The following is a 20,980-nucleotide window of genomic DNA, read 5'->3' as shown; positions in this document are numbered from 1 at the left end:
TCGTTGATACATATAAACCTAATACAACATGCTAGTCACGTAGATTCACTGGCTATAAATCAAACTATACTGTTCGAGAACTGCAGCTTTCTACAACATTTAGGGTGTTTTTTCTGTGCTAAAGTAAAATGCAATCGTCTGATATGTCCAGACAGGCCGTGTTATATTGCTCTGTAGCTACATGTTGATTCCACTACACTTATTATAGCTGCGTTTAGCCTGGGGCACTGCTTGTATACTTGCTGCTCACGCAGCAGAGTTAACTGAATGTGTGCTCAGAGGTCTCGCTCTTCATGCTGTAAGATTAAAGAAGGGGCTTATAGACCTATTCAAGTGTGAATCTTCCCCACATCTTACACAGTCCAGCTCAGGCATCCATCTATAGCTAACAACCAGAGACAAGACAGAGGGCAAGGACCAGAGCGGCAGCAAATCTCCCCGAAGAAAACTGCAGGGGCCGAGGAGGAGATTGAAGCCACATTCCTCCTCTCATTACGAACTCTGTGCATCGTAATCTCAGCATACAACAACTTTGATTGGTGGGGCCGGGTGCGTTTGGCAGGGATGTCCCACTGTGTTTGTGCCTGACAAAGCAAAGTTAAGAAAGTCTGATTCCCTTCCTAAATGATCTGCATATATCCCTAATACAAACATACATTTCTACTTCGACCGAAACCAGCGTCTTCCTTCAATCTATTAGGGGAAAATCAACACTGTTCACAATGTGCCCTTCTGAGAGGATAATATCTTGCAACGACTTTATCTGCTCCGTTAAAAGCAGAATACTGAGAACTACTACCCCCACGCAACACCACCTGACACTCTCCCCCCACCCCCCCCCCCCCCCCCTCTCTCTGATTCTCCACACCTCCTCGACCCACTACCCCCACACCATTGCCCTTGTTTGTCTTTCCCTTTCCCCTGGGTTGCCGTTTCCTGTCGGGTTGGGCAGCCTCATGTGAGCCATATCTTCCAGACAGCTGTAAATAACGGGCCTCGCCCTCCCTTTCCACCCCACCCCCCCTTTCAATCTTCGTTCTCCGTTCCCCTTTTTCCCTCCATTTCTCTCCCTGCTCTCCTGGTTCTCATCACCAGGCTCCAGAATTCAATTAGGTAAAAGCGGATCATTCATCTCAGCCCTCAGTGTTTTGATCTCCCCTCCGACCGTAGGCCTAACAAACATATCAGATGGATTGGACGATGCTGTTGTTTGATGTTTGACATTTTCAAGCTGCGCACAGATGCTGATGAGCCCCATTGTGTTATTTATAGTGCCGAATGTGACTTTTACTTTGAATAACAGTTTGATTGTTATCAGACTATCTAGCAAAAAAAATGTTAAGCATAAATGAACAATATTTAATGCATTTTTTTAGTGCGACTAAACCATCCATCTACCGAATTTTCTAATGCTGACATGCAGACCATTAAGCCTATCACCCATCACTCAGAACTACCATAATATAACACTGCTTCCCTGGTTTCCCCGCACGGAAGACAGCTGGAGAGATTTACTGGGAGTGTGAGAGCGCCGTTTTTTTTTTTTTTTTTTTTGCACGACTCACGGCTGACAGTTTGACCAGATCCTGGTCTGTGGTCCCTGGATGCAGGCCACGGATGTAAAGGTTGGTTTTGCTGAGCTGCTCTGCCCCGCTGTTGCTGTTGCTGCTGCCATTGCTGAACGTGGTCGTGTTGCCGTTGCCGTTGCCGTTGGGGCTTGGAGGAGCCATCTGATGGTTGGAGGGAGACACATATGTCTGCTGCAAGAGAAAAGAAAAATAAACTACGATCAGATTCGAAACATTACAATCATACAAATAGGAAATACTCAGTTTGATGCTGTGTCACACCCAGACAAGTTATTTATTAAAGTGTTTATAGTACTTTAGTACTTTCTAAATAACCAGTGTAAAGAAAAGCCAGCTGACCAGAAATGCTGCAACCATAAAAGCATAAAAAAATAGGCCATAACAAATGTTATACAATTTAAAAGTTACCAAAAAGAAAACGAAAACAACTAAACCTATAGAGCAGGGTTAAAGAACATCTTTAAACAATATTAACAACAGAAAGTAAAGGTGTTGCAGCATCAGAGCGATTGACTTAAACATTCACAGAAAGCTACTGAGAAGGCCGGCCTGTTCTGAGGAACTTCTAGACTGCAGCCAAGACCAATCACCATCTACAACAACTTTTAGGGAAAAAAATCCCTACATTAGAGTAACAACAAACCTTTAATTTCCCTTTGGGATTAATAAAGTATTTTTTGATTTTAATTTGAACATAAAACTGCAAGCGTTTTTAAACTTTTGGAGCCGCAGCAGCAAAAAGCTCCAACCCTTAGGAGTTTGCTTCACATCTTTGAAACAATCATAAGCATCATTGCGACATGGATATGAATGCAGTGCCTCAGACAGACAAAATGTGGCAAAGACTATTTAAAACATGGCTTAAAGACATCAGGAAAACATGAAATTGCTTTATTCTTGTCGGAAATTGTGGTTATGACATTGATTTAATCACATTTCCTTGCTCTTCTCTTTCTTTTTTCCTTTACCAATGTACCCAGTAGGGATGGGCGATATGGACCAAAAATAATATCACAATATTTTTAGGCTGGATGCAGATATATATAATATTTATTTCAATATGTTTTTCATAACGTAACTATGAAAGTAATTAAAAAGGCATCTCGGAGTTAAAGCTTTATCCCAAATATCTCAAAGGGACATTTTTTAAAGGGAGCTATAAGTACGATATTTACAGTAAAATCAACCTAAATCATTCTCATTTGTCACCTGGGATAGAAGTAACATTCCCTATAAACAATCGGTCCTCTCCATCAACAATGTCTTGGTCATAATTTTCTCCTTTCAAACCTAGAGGTACGGTACGGAACTACTTCAGTTCAGAGTGTAGCCCATGTTTAGTTCCTCAGCCAATCTTATGAGATTCCCAAACAGAACACAGCATTTGATATTTTATCTTGGCAAAGAGCAGCAGCCTGCAAGCATGGAAGCCAGTAAGAAATCGGACCAGAAATAGAACAGAATACAACATTGTATACCAATCCTGTGTAAGTAAAAATTCACACACAACACACACACCGTTTAAAAACGGCATATTGGATCGTGATTGGCTAGCTGTTGTACCGATTTGAGCCACAAGGTGTCAGTATTACTTATAGTTCCTTTAAGAAACAGTAGCAGATAAATATGAGAACAGCAAAAAAAAAAAAACTTACAAGAATACATAAAAGTATAATTCTACACAACATAGACCATCTTGATATAAACAATGCAGTCGCATCTTATATCTCTTTTAAATCTCAATATTTTAAAGATGTCAATACATTGCCAAGCCCAGGTACCCAACACTCTGCTTAAGCTTTTTACACCTTGGTCACTGATCTCTAATGTCAGGTGTACTGATAAAAGACAAGGTAAAGATCCTCCTAGGCACCAAAGACAGATATTTACATAAAATTTGCGTCTGACTTGTCTAGTCTTCCATCAACTTAAAGAGCACACGTCAACCTCATTGAGCTCCACAGGTCACTGATGTAAGCCTAAAAAGTGCTAAACGGAACGGCTGTCGGCTAGCAGTGCTTACACTATGCTAAAAAAAAAAAATCCAGACTCTTTAAATGAATTGTTCCATGATGGTGGAAAGCCTACCAAGGACTATCCATAACTGAGACGTCCCTGTCTCATCTTCAGGGTATTTTGAAGGCCCAGCTCTTCAGGGAGCATCTCATACCCTAGCTAGCACATACTCTGTACTTCCCCAACCCCCTCTACTACATCTCTTTCTGAACACCCCTCTATGCCTGCTCTCTATTTCTACACTTTTAACCCTGTCACCTCTGACAGAACTTGACTTGTGGTCTTCCTTCTAGTAGCTTGTTGCTAGATTGAATATTAACCGTACAGTTATATCCTCATTGGAAGTCACTTGGGATAAAAGTGTCTGCTAAGTGATTAAACATAAACAGATGTGTAAGTTTTGTTCAAAAACAACATTAAAAAAGACAGACTGCAGTTTGCAAGTTGTTAGAGACGGTAAATGCTTATCCCTACATGTGAGGGGAAAAAAGAAAAACAGCATGCAAGCTAGAGAGCACCATAATAATTGTGAAGTACTGGGGTAGCCGCATCGGTTATAGGGGTGTTTTGGAGCTTGAGGGACTGGTGCACTTCATTATGTCGATGGTAACATGAGGAAAGAACGTTATGTGAAAATGTCGAAGTGACGACTCAACACACCAACCAGTAAGTTAGGCTTTGGCCACAAATGGGTTTTGCAAATCGACAGTGACCCCAAGCATACCACCCAATTACAGAGAATTTGTTCCTACCATTTGCATTTCCAGCTCTACAGAACAGACGGCGGCTAATGTTTAAAGCAGTGGTCTCAAACTCCAGTCCTCCTGCAACTTTTAGATGCGTCTCTGCGTCAACAAACCTGACTCCAACATGAGCTCATTAGTAGAGCTCTGCAGATCTTGACTGCACGCTAGTGAGACTGTTTAGCCATTTGACTCAGGTGTGTAGGACAAGGGACACGTCTAAAGGTTGACCAACCTCGGAGGATTTAAGCTTGAGACCACTGGTTTAAAATCACCTGGTAAAGTGGGCAGGGTGAAGGAAAACTAGGAAGGTTTTTTACTTTCTGAAGCCGGGTTTACCCACCTCTAGCAATTAGAAACCTAAGGATAACACAGTCAATGCTTTGGAGAAGCCATCGGTGCCAGAATGAATGTCACACGAGGAGCAGCTGCTCGCCATTTTTTAAAAGTAGGGTTGCACGCTTGTGTTTCTTCTCCTCGAATTTTCGAATCAAAAAATCTGAACACTCCCTGGAATCTTTTAAATAAAAAAAAAAAGTATTTGCTAATTCTCACAGTACCGTTATTTCACTGATCAATCAAAATCCATCCAGCACATTTTTTTCACATTGCTCTCTTTAGTCAGGCACTTAACAGCAAAGGGCTAGAAAGGTTAAATTAACATAATTCAATAAGCCAGTGCGATAAAAGTTTTGTATCTCTCCAACCACATTTCTGATATACACAGGACACTCTTCATGATGGTCAGATCATGAAGGTGATCTGTAACACTCAACAGCCTGGAGCAGGGAAATGCAAGCATACCCAGGTGTGTTTGCCTCTTATCATTTGGGAAAAAAATAATAAAAAAAACATATAGAACATCGAACAAAATCCAGCTGCAAATTCTTTGAATGGGCTTTATTATTATCGGTGAATAAACAATACCAAAAATAAAAAACATAAAGACTCAAACTTGTCATAAAACAAGATGCCTGCTTTGCCACTAGTCCAAAGTTGTAAGTGAACAGGCAGGGTTATAACAAAATAGTTTAGCAAATAGATAATGGTTCTTGGATGGATGGATGGATGGATGGATGGATGGATGGATGGATGGATGGATGGATGGATGATGGATGGATGATGGATGGATGATGGATGGATGGATGGATGGATGGATGGATGGATGGATGGATGGATGGATGGATGGATGGATGGATGGATGGATGGATGTCGGGATAGCTAGCTCGCTAGATAGATAGATGATAGATACTCGATAGATCGATACTAGATAGATCCTAGATAGATCGATAGATAGATCGATAATAGATAGATAGATAGTCGATAGATAGATAGATCTGTCAGTAGGGTCATCTGGATCAAGTTTTGGGTATCTAAAGAAATTTACTGCTCAATCTGCCAAAGTTATGTGGAACCCCAAGTGAGATGGGTGCGACAATAAAAACATAAACCAGAGGAAACAAGATTTTTATGACTAAAAGACAGATGGAGTCTCCTAAAATCACAAAAGGCACATTACACATTTATCGCACATTTATTGAGCTACAGTAGGTCCTTTCAAGTTTCCTGGTTTCCCCATCATGCTCTGATTTTCTAAGAAATAAAGGAATGGTAGCATCCAATATTCTTCCTCTGCACAAGAATAAAAATGGTCGAAGTTTATGAGGCTATTTAGTCTCCCCCTCTGCCTTAAAGAGCTATAAAATAACAAGACCTTTAACCTAATAGGGGAATAATCTTTATCACGTCAAAAGAAAATGGCCATTAGCTAAACTGTATACAGATTACTAATGAAAACAGCTTCTTCTTCAAGAAACATAATCAGTTCGTGGACAAAAATTAAACCGGATCGACACAAATCTTTGGCTAGCCACTGTTTCTGTATCTCTGACACACTTGTAGTGTGATTTTTAATAAAAACAAAACATGTGACTCTAGTTTTATTCCATATAACTGTGTATGTATTGTTATGCATAACAGAATTTTGATGAGCCTTGCGACTACTTTTTTGCAAACTCCAACAATTTTAAAGGAACAAAATGATAATTTGGGAGCTAATATATATATTTTTTAATAATTATAGGAATGTAAATAACACTACAGCAGCAGCACAGGTCGAATTCAGCTCAACCCTATTGTACTGGAAGAAATGTGTAAATGAATCACAGGGGAAACATCTTACATTTTTAAATGTTTTTTTGTTTTGACTTGTTTCTGACATTGTGTTTAAAATCCCCACATCAAAAACTTAAAAACGTACAACATAATGTAATTGCTTTTTTAAACAGAAAAAAACGACAATCCTATTGCTGCTAATACAATGTAAATTTAGATTATTCCAAGTAATAAGTGTCATCTATAATAATTCTAAATTGTCATTTTGATTCTGACACATGGATGTTAACAAAAATACATAAAAGCAGATTTTGTAGCGTAACCCAGGTATAATAAGCTGATATAAGCTTGTCAAATCCAGGCAGTTCTGTTGGGGGTTGTGTCTGCATTTGGGGTCTTAACAAATGTGCTACTCATAGCACCCCAACTGCAGGTATATAACAGTGTTACCCCTTACTAAGACTGATCTTTATTGGCACATATGCCATCTGAGCAATTCATGACCAGAAATGTTACCAAACAGCCTAATTTGTCTTTCTTGTAAGGCACGCATAAGGTGTAGGAGCCTGAATGGGTTATTCAGTGATGCATCCGACCCTCTTAAGTTACAGTGCAGTTTTTTGAATAGCAAAAAAGAAATATTATACAAAAAAGAAAAATAGAAGCAATGTTTAACAGTTCACAGTTCATTGGAGATCCAAAAGTCTGGTAGACAAATGCTATTTTAATAAACACTTTATTAAAATTTGTCAACAGTATAGCTTATTAATAACGCAAATGTAATATTTCTACAACAAATATATTCTGCGTCACTAATAATATAAATCAGAGTGAAGAAAAAGAGATTGGATAATACTATGTTCTAAACCTTTTCTGGTCCCTCCCAATCCAGATGCCTCATCTTTTCAAAACTGATCTTCAGCTTTCAAAACTTAAAGCCTCTTTTTTTTACTGAAGGTAAGAAAACCACGGCGACTCACTGAGTCCATTTATTTTCACCTGCTATTTAGATTTATTCTCACCTACTTTATTAATGCAGCAACACTGCGCAGCTTGTTTTTTTCACAATCACGATTGCTACCCTCCCTTGCCTTCTCCTCCAGGAAAAAAAAAAAAAAAAAAAACATCAGTAGGGATTCACCTGCAAACAGCTTGGAGAGATAAGACACGACGGGAGAGACCAGAGAGTCCGGTGCCGAGGCCTGGTTGGTGAGGCCTGTCTAATTGGGATCTGAACTTGTTAGGGGAAAGTGCTAATCCCTCTCATGTGCATTCAAGTCAGAAGGTAATGTCTCATTAAAACCGCTCTGCTAAACCTCATCTGAGAAAACGATGGCAGGGAGTCAGATATGCATCTAACCCCCCACCAACCGCTCCGGCTCGAGGTGTTTTTTCCAGCCATGTAAGGTAATTTACAATGTAATGGTGCAATCATTAACAAATATGCATGAAGAGCACAAGAGAATCTTAGAAGGGAAGGACAGAAACATCAGCCTTCAAAGCCTTAGAACATCATTTTTTACAGCTCTCACCTAAATCGGTGCCAAAAGTCTGACCGCCTATAGCCAGCCCATTCCCCTGATTGTTTACAAAGTTGTTTAGAGTGACGGCCTAATGACTGTATAACTACTGTGTATACAGTATTGCTGTGTACTGCAGTTTTCAAAAGCATGGAAGTCAAAACAAAACCAAAGTGTTCCATGATTCCATTCAACAGAGCTTTAATAGATGGTAGAGGACGTCCTGGAGTAAATGGAGTTTCCTCCGGCTTAGTGGAGTTTTAGGGGTAATACAGCCACCGCCCTGCCAACCTGTTACTGCACACTGCCGGTCAGCTGGCTGATAAGAGGCTGCTACAAATCTTTCTGATACTGATAGAAAAGACCTATTTAGCTTTTAAGAGTTATTTCGGTTGGGAAATAACATGGTTGTATTGCTTCTTTACTTTCCATGCATACTGCCATACTGAAAGACGGGGTTACTCATGTCTAAATGCGACAGAGCAATGGGAATCTGGTGGACATCCCGTTCCCGTCGCATCTGCTACGTGATGTTCTTTTGCCGTGATGTTCTTGCACGGTTTCACTTTTCTGTCATATTTGAGAGCCAGCTGTCCATCTGGGAAGGAAATTTCAATGCTCTGTGAGTGCATTATAGAGACAACTTGGTTTCACTTTCAGTTTTATGAATGCAGCATGCAGAAAGTCAGTGAATCTTCATCAGTGCAGACAGAATAGCTTTGTGTGAGATTCAGTAATGTTATTGCTGGGTCATTGCAGTGATATCTGAGTCTCTTCAGTTCTGTAGCCATCTAGCAGCAAATGTTTAACATATATAGAGCTGTGGTGCTCATTGTGGAGATTTTGTTTTACATATACATTGCTTATTTGGTGATCAAATCATGTATGCTACATTATTAAATGCCTTGTACAGCACTGTGTCTTTTATGGCATTTAAACAAAAGCCAGATATGCACCAGATACCTGTCTATCCTAATGAGGAGGCACTGTTTTAAAACTACAGTTGGCAAATTGTTTTAAATAAAAGCTATTGGACCATGCCATAATTGTGTTTGTGCATACGTGCGTGCATTAAATACCATGATACCCGTAGAAGGTGCATTTTTACTCACATGTATCCTACTAAGAGAATCTCAAACCAAATGTCTTCACACTAAAGAAACCGAGTATTTATGCTGATAATGTTTTTCTGGTTTTGGGGCCAAAGATTTATCCACTTCTAATAAGTGTGTGTGTGTGTGTGTGTGTGGGGGGGGGGGGGGGGGGGGGGGGGTAAAAGAATGTATTAGTGGATGAGTCCAAAATATTTGTACGGTTTCTCAACATTCCTTGCAGCAGGACAGATCTGTGGGAAACAACTGACTATTCCTGTTCCTACATCTGCAAACATGCCACCCAAGCATTTGTTTTATTTTCAGATTTAGGAGTTACAGATGCAGATAAATAAATTACATATAATATATATATATATATATATATATATATATATATATATATATATATATATATATATATATATATCTATATATATCATCTATATATTCATATATATCTCTATCTGTCTCTAGCGAGAGCGCGCGCGACGCGAGAGCGAGTAGAGCGAGAGAGCATGGTCCAGAAGCTGTGTGTGCTTCAGCCAGCAGCTGAAGACTGATGAGATGATTACAGTTGGAGGCGGCAGAGGTGATGTCTGCAGGGACTGCAAGTGACTCAAGGTCTATTTCAGCCGAACAGAACGATATGGGGCAAAGGGAGCAGGATGTGGGAACGTTCTAGTTTTTAGTGAAGACTTACTGTCTAATTCTTCAAAGCCAAATCTCCCTGGCAACCCAAACTTGCTTTGGTGAATACAGCTCAGGTCAGAAATTTACATACATAAACACTACATGTACTAATATTCTCGGACCCATTCTTCAAGATTTTAGATTTGTACTTATTGTTAAAAATCCAAATGATCTTATATATTTTTTTCATTACAAACATGAACATTGATTATCATACATTACAATGATTCACAATGCAATCTGTAATTTACTCACAAACGAAGTGGTCATTCTCCATGTTTTGACCCACTTCCATGTTCGAATGGTTTTTCCTTTTGGGTTGCTTATTCAATTTACAGCAATATGCACAAAAGGGGAGAAAAAGTAAAAAAGAGAGGTACTTAAAAATCGAATTATAATGTGATCAAATCAAATAATAGCTGAATTTGGTTTTAGTAATTTTAAAAACCCCATCTCTAGGACTGCATAGATAATTTTTCTTTAGAAATAAAACCAAATTACGTTGTGGTGTAACCAGGTTATGTGTAGAGATGTGACTTAAACATTAGAGCCTACCTGAATGGTTAAAGGCACAGCGGAAAAGATCATAGTATAACAGGTGCAATCTCTTTGCAGTAAATCCCAGAAATGTAAAGTAAAGCAGTGCGAACCAGATAAGCAAAGTGATGAAAACCTTCAACGTTCTGCCGCTTAAAGGTGCTCCTCTCCCCGTGCCTTAATCCATTAATTCTCTCCCTCTTAACCATTTAAAACTGCTTTTAGCAAAAATCAATGTTCGAAACAGGCGGGAGGAAGAAGAAAAAAGCTTGAAGTTAATGGGAAGCAGAGTAAAAAGGGGAGTATCTCCTAATCCTTCTCTTCTCTCCGCCCTTTTCGCAATAATAAACGACACAGATCAGCATTTGACGCTGGATTTACAAGTCTCCCCTCTGTGTGCGACTTTAACTCTAAGGGGGGAGGGGGGGGGGGGGGGGGTAAACGTGCAGGTTTCACTTCAGGAAAGAAGGGTTTTAAAATTGGCAGAGCCCCTGTGGAAGCGAACGCATTGTCTGAATCTAGGATTCCAGGAATTCCAGGTCATTAATCTGAGCAATCTAAATTCCTTCCAGCTGTGAGCCAGAGATGGGAGTGACACACGCACCGCGGGAAGCGTTTGATTTCAGCTGTTTCGGATGTTTTCCGAGAACTTACTCATAAGGTTGCACTTTCATTAATGCTTATATCATTTTCAAAGAGCCATATGAATATAAATATAAGACAGACGAATAGTTTACACTTTAATCAGGCATGTTAGTTTGCAAATGCATGGATTAATATTGGTTAATTTCAAACAAAACATGGTATTTTTTTGGTAAAAAAAAAAAACTAGTTAAATATTTTGATTAGAAATTGATGATGACTGAAAATAGTGGTTCAGTAAACCACTGTTCTTATTCATCACGTGTGTTTTTCCAGCAGAGAGGCCCTTGTGTTCCACCTTGTAAAATGAATAGATATATAAACTTAGTAAGGTTAAGATCTGTTATAAGCCATATCGTAAAGAAAGTTTCTGCACTGGAGCAAAATTTCTAGTTTCAGTGTGGCCTTAGCTGGTTTAGCCTCTACGCTACTTACGCTACTTGCTAATATGCTGGCCAGTTTGACAGCTAGGAAGCTAAACTTCTTAACCCTGAAGCAGTCATCGCCAATGAAGAGCGCATCTTAGATGTCCTTTTCAGGTCCAAAACACACAAGACATTTTGTTAGAATAGATTTTGGCAACAGTTTAGGCTTAAATCAAAAAAACAGTTCTGAGTTTTTTTTCTTTTCAACTTGGAGGACCTGCGACAGACTGGCGAGCTGTCCAGGGTGTACCCCGCCTCTCGCCCGTTGAATACTGGAGATAGGAACCAGCTCCCCTCACGACCCCTACAGGGACAGGCATGATGGAAAATGGATGGATAGAACTTGGAGGACATAACAGAGGATCTCATGAAATAAATTATGACAATGCTTGCTATTCATAATGACCTTCCATAGAAAAAAAAAAGGTTTCCTGAGTTGTGCTCAGACTGAGTTTTCTGATTGTTTGTATTTTCATACACGGAAATTTAGAGACCTCTAGATATCTTCAAAGCAAAAATGTACATGCTGAAAAAACTGCAAATAAACAAGCACGCATAAATAACATAAATAAATGTTAACTAAAGACTTTAAAGTGTTATTCGCCCCATACCACAGAGCATTACTCCGCCCACATCTGATATTTGAAAAATGTGCCTAAAGGAGGTGGTGCCTGCAGCCCAGGGAACGTGGAAGTGGTGACGGCTGGGTGTAGTTAGAGCTACTAGAACAAGGTAAATAAAAGCTAAATAAACTAATTGAATGGTAAGGGACGGAGCTGCTTTTATACCACACAGCGGCAGAGCCAGTTTTTCCGGGTGACGTCGCAATATCTTTTGAGCCCTGATTCAATACTCAAATGCAATACAGTTGTTAAACATGAGGATGCCGCTACATAGACGTTTTTAGGCACAAAAGCGGGATTTTGACAAATGTACAGTAAATTATCAAAATAATGAATGGAAAATGTAGACAGCACTATAAGACATCCATGTATACAGTTTAACACAAAAAATATGTTTGGATATGGGGGTGAGTTACCCTTTAATCTTGACCAAAGTCTGTATTTTGTAGAAAATAAATAACTTGCTGGGCTAAATTTGTTAACAAACACTTAATAATTTAAATAATTATGTTGTAATTTAAAAGGTTTAAATCATTAGAAGGATTTAATAGCTGACTATCTTGAGGAAATTTGAAGCTGTTAAAGCGATTTATAACATATATAGTTATCCCGAACAGTATAATAATTTAACAGCTTTTTTTGAACATGAATATGTTTGGTTAAAACATGCCCAGAGGGTGCAGAATCCATAGAGCATAAAATACATCTTAGACTAATTTTGCTATAATGAAGGTGTCCTGCAGAAAATTACCCATGGAGGTCTCAAACGGCCACAATAATCACCAAATTAAAATTAAAAGAGCAAAAGAGATAAAAAAAAAATATGAATTCACAAATACTGCCAGCTATACCTCACATTTTACACACAGAATGGAAACGTTTGCACCAGACTATTGCATTTTAGTAATAAATAGGTCAAAAATAGGTAATTTGTTTATGCGTTTTACATCTTAAAAACTGTTCTAAAATTGCAGGAAGTAAATTGCACACCAATGTGTGTGTGTGTATATATATATATATATATATATATATATATATATATATATATATATATATATATATATATATATAGCCTATATATGCACACCAATTTCACTGCTTAAACTGTAACAGTCTGAGCATTTCTGCACAGAGAGGACCCAAAGTGTTTTAAACCGCTTGCATCGCTGCAAATAATCCTATAGGCTGAATCTCGCTTCCTTTTCAGCTGGGTTTCTATGTAAAATATACGGTCTGCGCAGGAGAAGCGACTGAGAATAGACAATTTAACCCTCATGAATTATTCATCTCCCAGAGCAAGCCAATCAATATTACAGCTCGCACACTGTTCCAGTTTGGAGTCACTGTAGGCTACTCTTCGGCTAATCTGTACATTCAGCATGGTGATCTAAAACAGGCTGCCTGTACTTTCCTCTCCTCTCCGCGCTATGCAAACCCTCTCAGTAATTATATCTGAAGGGGTGGGGCATCATGGAGCGCGTAAAAGAAGAAGAAGAAGAAACAAAAAAAACTTTACAAACTTGTGTTAAATTCAACAAAAACAAAACGACGCCCGGCGCGTTTATTTGGTTCAGTTCACACCAGACACCGTCCTTTGCGCTCTTTTTCTCGCACTCTTTAGGCGCACCGACGGGCAGATGTATGAAACTGTTCTCTGCGTAGGTTGGAAATAGGAAGAGAGCCGCCGACCGTGTCGGAACAAACGAAAGCAAACTGCTCAAGTAATCCACTGGGAACAATGTAACAGGCTCCGCTCTGCGTTACTGTCGTGTCACACAAAAAAACGCACGGCAAAAGCCAAAACGCGAGCGCCGCAACAGCCGGTAAGAGAGTTTTAACGGGATCCAATTTCAAGGACACTGCAGTTTAAAAGAGCCGAGCAGATTTTTAAGTGGAGAGCCAGAGCCCGAACAGCGCCGCATCGACGGCTGGCTTTCTCTACTTCAGGAGAGAGGCGATAGAAGTGCTTCTTTACCTTCTTGTGGCTTTTGCCGGTGTAGCCGCCGTACGGGCTGATTCCTGTCCTTGGCGGCACCGAGAGCAGCATTTTTTTTTTTTTTTTTTTTTTTTTTTTTTTTTTTTTTTTACGCGGCGCTGTGTCCGGAGGAGCCGAGAGTCAGCTGACGTCAGTCAGAGAAATTCAGCCAGAGAAGAGCGGCGGTGATTGGAGTCGCTCTCTGCGCGGCACGCACACCCACCGCACAGCCTCTATATGTTTATGTGTTAAAGCTGCTGGTCAGACGATTCTCCGAGAATCAGCCCGGAACATCTCTTACCTGCAGTACGCCTCCTGACCAGTTTTGTTTCCTGTTTGTTTCTCTATTTCATTTTAAATGGTTTTCATAAAGATAAAATCTAATCCCCCTAAAAGCAAGCTGACATGCCCACATGCCTCTGATGACATCACACAAGGCAATTTATCAGAGTTCTTTTGAGTTGATTTATTTGTTGTTGCTTTTTTTTGTGTGTGTTTCTTTTATTAGGATGTTTTGAATCAAACTCTTTGCTGGATAAAATGCTTGAGCTGTGTGTGAGAACACAGCAGGGATTTAGAAAAATATAGCATGAAGTTTCACTTCCACTTAAGTGTGCAGTATACAGGTCAGCGAACTGGAAGATTGGCTAATTACGGTGGCGCTAACTGCAACGATGCAAGCCAAAATAATTTATTTAAGGTTATATTATGTGATAAAACAGACAAAAAATACTTAATACTCTTAAATAAATATTTCAAAGCACTGTGTACAATTTGTTTAAATAGATAAAAAAACGCCAGATGTGCTTATTAATAGTTTATATAACGACGATAAACATGCAGTATTTTCTTTGAGGATGTTGATGGAGGTACGAAGAGGGTCGGAGGCAGCACTGAAGGTAGCAGAGATGAAGATGCATCACATGAACAGCTCATGTTGGATATATTAGAGAGATAGTGTCAGAGAGGCCAGACTGAGATGGTTTGGACATATACTGAGCAGGGATAGTGGGTACATCATTAGAATGTTTCATTATAGTAGATCTTTATCAGATAATGCTGTATCAAACTTTTGAGTCTGTCCCCCATTTAATTTCCTCAGTATCACAGAATTGCCCAGCAGATGGCAGCAATGTTATTTCTTCCCATTCACAAATTGATGCTTTTGTTGATGGTGTCACTTCCTCGTTGTGTTTTGCATTAGACAACGTAGCCCCCTTGAAAAAGAAGGTAATTATTCAAAGGAAGCTGGCTCCCTGGTTTAATTTAGAGCTGTGTTCTTTGAAGCACATTGTTAGGAAATTGGAGAGAAAATAGTGGCCTACACATCTAGAGGAATCCTACCTAATCTGTAAAAAACAGTCTACTGTTGTATAAAAAGACCCTTCACAGAGTTAGATCAGCATATTTTTCATTATTAGTAGAGGAGAATAAAAATAATCCTGGGTTTCTCTTCAGTACAGTTGCCAAACTTACCCAGAGTGAGAGCTCTGTTGATCCATCCAATCGCTCAGCTCTCAGCAGTAATGACTTTATGGGATTCTTCATTAATAAAATTGATTCTATCAAAAATAAAATAGTTGGTATCCTCCCAAACATGATTACTTCATCCTCAGTAAGTGAGGCAGTGTTGATTGGATCTTTAGAACCTGATTTGTGTTTGAACTATTTAGATGCAGTAGAGCTTTCTGAATTATCTAAAATTTTAGCTTCATCTAAACCTTCGACTTGTATGTTGGACCCATTCCCAACCAAGTTATTTAAGGAAAAATTCCCTTTAATCAGTGGCCCTATTTTAGACATGAGTAATCTATCCTTAGTAAATGGATATGTACCACAGGCTTTTAAAGATTCTTTATTGTCACCAGGTGTTACCGTGGTGAAATTTCTTTCAGGACACTCTGGCTAATTTAAATCTGTATTATTTAAAGAAGCTGTTATTAAACCTTTACTTAAGGAACCCTCTCTTGATCAAGATTACTGTTACAGTTGATACAGTTGATCACAATATTCTCCTAGAAAGACTTGAACATACTGTAGGGATTAAGGGGAAAGCATTAGGCTGGTTTAAATCTTATCTGTCTGACAGATTTCAGTTTGTTCATGTTAATGATAAATCTTCTTCAAACTCTAGGGTCACTTATGGAGTACCACAAGGTTCAGTTCCCGGACCAATTCTCTTTACTATATATATATATATATATATATATATATATATATATATATATATATATATATATATATATATATATATATTCTTCCGATTGGAAAAAGTATCAGACAGCATGGGATTAATTTCCACTGTTATGCTGATGACACTCAGCTATATTTATCCATAATTCCTGATGAATCCAAGCAATTACTTCGACTACAGGTATGACATTAAAACCTGGATGACTTTAAATTTCCTGCTCTTAAAAAGACAGAAATTGTCATCTTTGGACCAGAGTCCTCAAAAAATAAACCTAATCAATCAACTAATCTGAATGTCAATAAATTTGCCTCTGGTAATAAAGTAAAAAACCTCAGTATTATTTTTGACTAGGACATGTAATTTAAACCCATTTTAAACATGTTTTCAGGGTTTCCTTTTTTCACCTCTGGAATATCACCAAAATTAGAAATATTTTGTCCAGGAGTGATGCTGAAAAACTAGTCCATGCACTTGTTACTTCAAGGCTGGACTATTGTAATTCTTTACTATCAGGAAGTCCACAAAATGCAGTTCAAAGCCTTCAGCTGATACAAAATGCTGCAGCAAGAGTTCTGATGAAAATCAACAAGAGGGATCATATTTCTACAATTTTGGCTTCCCTTCATTGGCTTCCTGCTAAATCAAGAATAGAATTTAAAATTATTCTTCTAACGTATAAAGCCCTTTAATAATCAAACTCCATCACATATCAGAGATCTGATTACCCCGTATGTTCCTAACAGAGAGCACTTCGCTCTCAGACTGCAGGTCTGCTGGTGGTTCCTAGAGTCTCTAAAAGTAGAATGGGAGGCAGATCCTTTAGTTATCAGGCTCTTCTCCTGATATCAGCTCCCAATTTTGGTCCGTGAGCCAGACACCCTGTCTACTTTTAAGACTAGGCTTAGAACTTTCCTTTTTGATAAAGCTTACAGTATAGAGTGGCTTATGTTACCCTGAGCTATCTCTGCACTTATGCTGCTAGAGGCTTAGGCTATTGGAGGACATCATGGTTTATTTTTCTCACTCTGATGAGTTTTCCTACTGTTCTCCAATTTGCATTTTTGTTGTTTTTTAAACTTTTAACTTTATGTTATCTTTTTTCTCTTCATGGTAGGTACACCTGGTCTGGCGTTCTATTAACTGTGACACCATCCAGGGGAGGCAGATCATTCGCTATTACCATATAACAGAAAGGATTCCTGGATCAATGTGTGCTTCTGTGCTTTTTTGTGTCTCTACAACTGTCCACTGTGGCTCTATGCTCTTTCAGGAGGAGTGAATGCTGCTTGTCAAGGCTCGATGCAATCTGCTGGGTTTCCTTAGATAGGAAACCTTTTGACCAATATGTCTGGATGATTTAATTGAATTTGACTTTGTAAAGTGCCTTAAGATGACATGTGTTGTGAATTGGAGCTATATAAATAAAATTTAATTGAATTGAATTGGCTCTGGAACTGCCAAGCAGGAGGCCTAGCGGAAGAACAAAGAGGAGATTTATGGATGGAGTGAAAGTGGACATGAAGGTAGTTGGTGTGAGAGAAGAAAATGCAGAAGATAGGGTAAAATGGAAACAGATGACTCGCTGTGGTAACCCCTGAAAGGGAAAGGCTGAAAGAAGAAGATCATCATCACTATGTTCTGCATAAGGAAGCCATATTGAACATTGGACTTTGGCTTGTTTGGGAAGTAAAATTTTCAAAGCAGGTGAAATTCTTGTCAATATTCCAGTCGGGAGCTTGGGAAAATCTGATTTTCCAAGTACCTTCAGAATGCACCGTGCTCCTGATCTGGTCAATAAGTTCCATTCAGATGATTTTAAAGTCCCAGTTATGGTTACCGCAGAACCCCCACATCACCAGCTATTTGCACCTAGTGAAAATTATCACCAGCCAGATGGACTTATGATGAGACTGGTCCTAGAAAGGTAAAGCCATCACATTTGCACCTGCAGTGCAGCCTATACCATCACCAGCATGCCAGCCAAGATCAAAGGGAGGAAGTAAGAACAAAATCCCATCCATCAGAAAGAGGGACGTTTTACAGACAGTGCCACTGAATTGACAAGTTGTTAAACTATGTAAGCAGAATATAGTATTTACTCATTTTACAAGTAAGGACAATACCTAGAAAATTAGCACATGGGAAAAAAAGAAAATTGATGAATACAAACAAATTTTCACCCGCTGAAATTTTGAAGATAATCAGCAACAGCCATCATGGCATGAAGGTCATGAGAGTCAAACCTTGGCTCAAGCAAACATGGTTAAATACTTTGTAACTCAATTGCAGCTCAAATGCTCTAAATATGTTGAAAGCTTTTACAAAACACCCTCATGTTATTGGCAAAGCAGGGTTCTTTCATCAGCAAACCTTTTCAAATATATCCTTTCACGAAAATTAGTGAAAATCCATGCTTCATTATATATCCGAGCTGTGTTTCATTATACAGAAAAATAAAAAAATAATTATTTGTATCGAGTACCTTCACTCAATACCGCCTGCAATAGTTGGCAGATGGCACTATCCCCTTTAGGTCAATGATTCTTCGCACCCCTGGCAGCCAAGGGGAGTCAGATGAAATGGTGTTGCATTTTGGCACACATACACCGGTGTGCTCTGTCATGAGCTACCTCTTTTTACTCCTAACTGCAGTCAAATTTCTAATTTTATATTTTAGAACAATCAAGAAAATACATAAACTATTTTACATGAAGAGAATAATAAAAGTCCATGAGTGGGATGTTCTAATGGAAAAAAAGGAAGAAAATGCTGCTAATATGGCATGAAAGCCACGGAAGGATTGCCAAACCTACTAATTCCTATTATCTTTATGTATAGAAATATGGCTCAATTAAATATTATTCTTGAATAACCTTTTTTAAAACAAACTTTGGAGGGTCTAAGGAGCCACGTCCAACTCTAGTGCTGCAGGCTGCTGCCATAGAAGAACAAGGGCAGTTTCTGTGTAAACATGTTTTTTGTTTTTTATGGAAAAAAGCTCATCCATTGTGTACCCAAGGATTTTTTTTACATTTTCGTCTAAATAAGTCACAGTTCAGTAGTTATCTTGAAACTGATCTGGTAAAGGCTCTCCATGTGCCACATAACAAAACATATTATATTACCTCAACTCTGTGGTACATTTTGTGACTCAAGCAAAAAAAATATTCCAATCCTTGTACTTCAGCCATTGTGAAAATAGTGTTAATGACACTTGCAAACCAACTCTGTGGTTTATTCAAGTGAACCTTGCAAAAATGTTAGCCGCTAGTCTTAGAGTTAATGAGGGCGAAGCAACCTTGGAACACATTGAGCAACAAGAATTAGACCAATATTATTCTTTCCTGAGAAGGAAGTAGACAAAATGATTTTTGTTAAGAAATATTTTCAAATGTCGTAAATTTGTAATTTGCTCGGTTGCCCAGAAAAAGAATGTGCAATCATAAAATATTTATGCCTATTTTAACTTTATAACCAAGCAAAACCAAAGGAAGATCGAAGTACTTCCCTTGACCTCATCAACCACATTATACTTGTCAAAGTCAAATAGGCTGCTTTATAAAGTGTATTTTTCATTATCAAATGCCCACTTTTTATCCATTTTCTCTGTATTTAAAACCTAATTTCTACACTGACTATTCTATGATGCTTAATTCATTCAGAGCAGCTTACCTGCCAAATGTGATGAAATCCGTAACACTGTGACCTCCGTTTAAAGAGTACATTTTGTTTATTCAGCTGGACCATTTCACTTAACTATAAATAAGGCAATCATCTTTGAATGAAACATATATTACTGTCTAGTTCAGTAATTATGAAACAAAGAGTTGTTTACAAAACAATTAATAAAACAAATTGGTAAATCAATCACTTTATAGATTTATAGTAATCACTTTATAGGAAAGTAATGGCTTGTAAAACCTTTACTCTTAATTTCCTAAAAATACTAAATGTTTTTTTATTTTTCTTTTTTTGCTTTTCTTTTTTATTGCAGACTAAACCAACTGGTTCCCTCTCAGAATAAGCTACCATTAAATGTTGAAAAAAAAAAAAAATCTAACTTAATGTTATTTACTGGTAGCTAAAATATAATAGAGAACCCTGTAATGTGTCTATTGACAATAACAAGCTGGACAAAGTTTTATCGACTTTTTTAGATGTTTTAATTGATGACAATTGATGACTTATCCTGGGGGGAATGGGATCTTTTTGCTAAATAGGAAAAGATCACACCTTATTTATGTTTTTTGTCAGCTGTCCCGGTTTTTATTTTGACAGCTCTTATCGTGTGATTTAAAAAAAAAAGTGTTGGTGTAGACAGGAGTTGCTTGGCAACAAAATCCCCTCAGTCTTTTGCCTTGTCCTGTGAACCCTCACTGACTGGGCCTGGAGTGTGAGGAAAACATATGCAACGTTCACTCATCCATAGCGTGTGTTATTTCTTGCCCCTGAATTTGCATAACACGTTCACAACGTTGAAATCTGTGGGGTGGAGCCCACATTTTTATTGCAATATATGTGCAAAAGGAGGTTTCATAGAGATTTCATCAGGATAGGGTAGCCAGACAGATGGAATTCATGATCTCAGTCTTTCTCTCCAAAGCATATGCAGACACACACAACCCCAAAATCTGATCCATTTCCAGTAAAAAAAAAATAAAATAGCAGAATTGTACCCTGACATTTCACTTTTTTTTTAGGGTGGACCCTGTTCAGATTACAATTAGGTCACATAGAGTTGCCCCCCCAACCCCCACACCGCCAGTTTAGAATCCATGCATGCTGTGTATTGATATGGTGTGCAAGTGAGTTCCAGA

General features: G+C 38.5%; 1 protein-coding gene across 1 annotated transcript; it reads right to left on the bottom strand.

Moving 5' to 3' along the window:
• Window positions 1-275: 275 nt before the first annotated feature.
• LOC118563124 (RNA-binding motif, single-stranded-interacting protein 2-like) lies at window positions 276-14,285 on the bottom strand. The gene is made up of 3 exons (XM_036137133.1): window positions 13,970-14,285; window positions 1,566-1,760; window positions 276-296 (listed from the first exon to the last, which is right to left on the bottom strand). Exons 1-3 carry the CDS (start codon window positions 14,039-14,041, stop codon window positions 276-278), a joined length of 288 nt encoding a protein of 95 aa, XP_035993026.1. The 5' UTR covers window positions 14,042-14,285.
• Window positions 14,286-20,980: the final 6,695 nt, after the last annotated feature.

Source organism: Fundulus heteroclitus, chromosome 1, assembly GCF_011125445.2.
Source record: "Fundulus heteroclitus isolate FHET01 chromosome 1, MU-UCD_Fhet_4.1, whole genome shotgun sequence".
Lineage (NCBI taxonomy): Eukaryota > Metazoa > Chordata > Actinopteri > Cyprinodontiformes > Fundulidae > Fundulus > Fundulus heteroclitus.
Note: the sequence above shows the minus strand (reverse complement) of the source record. Positions and strands in the feature narration are given on the sequence as shown.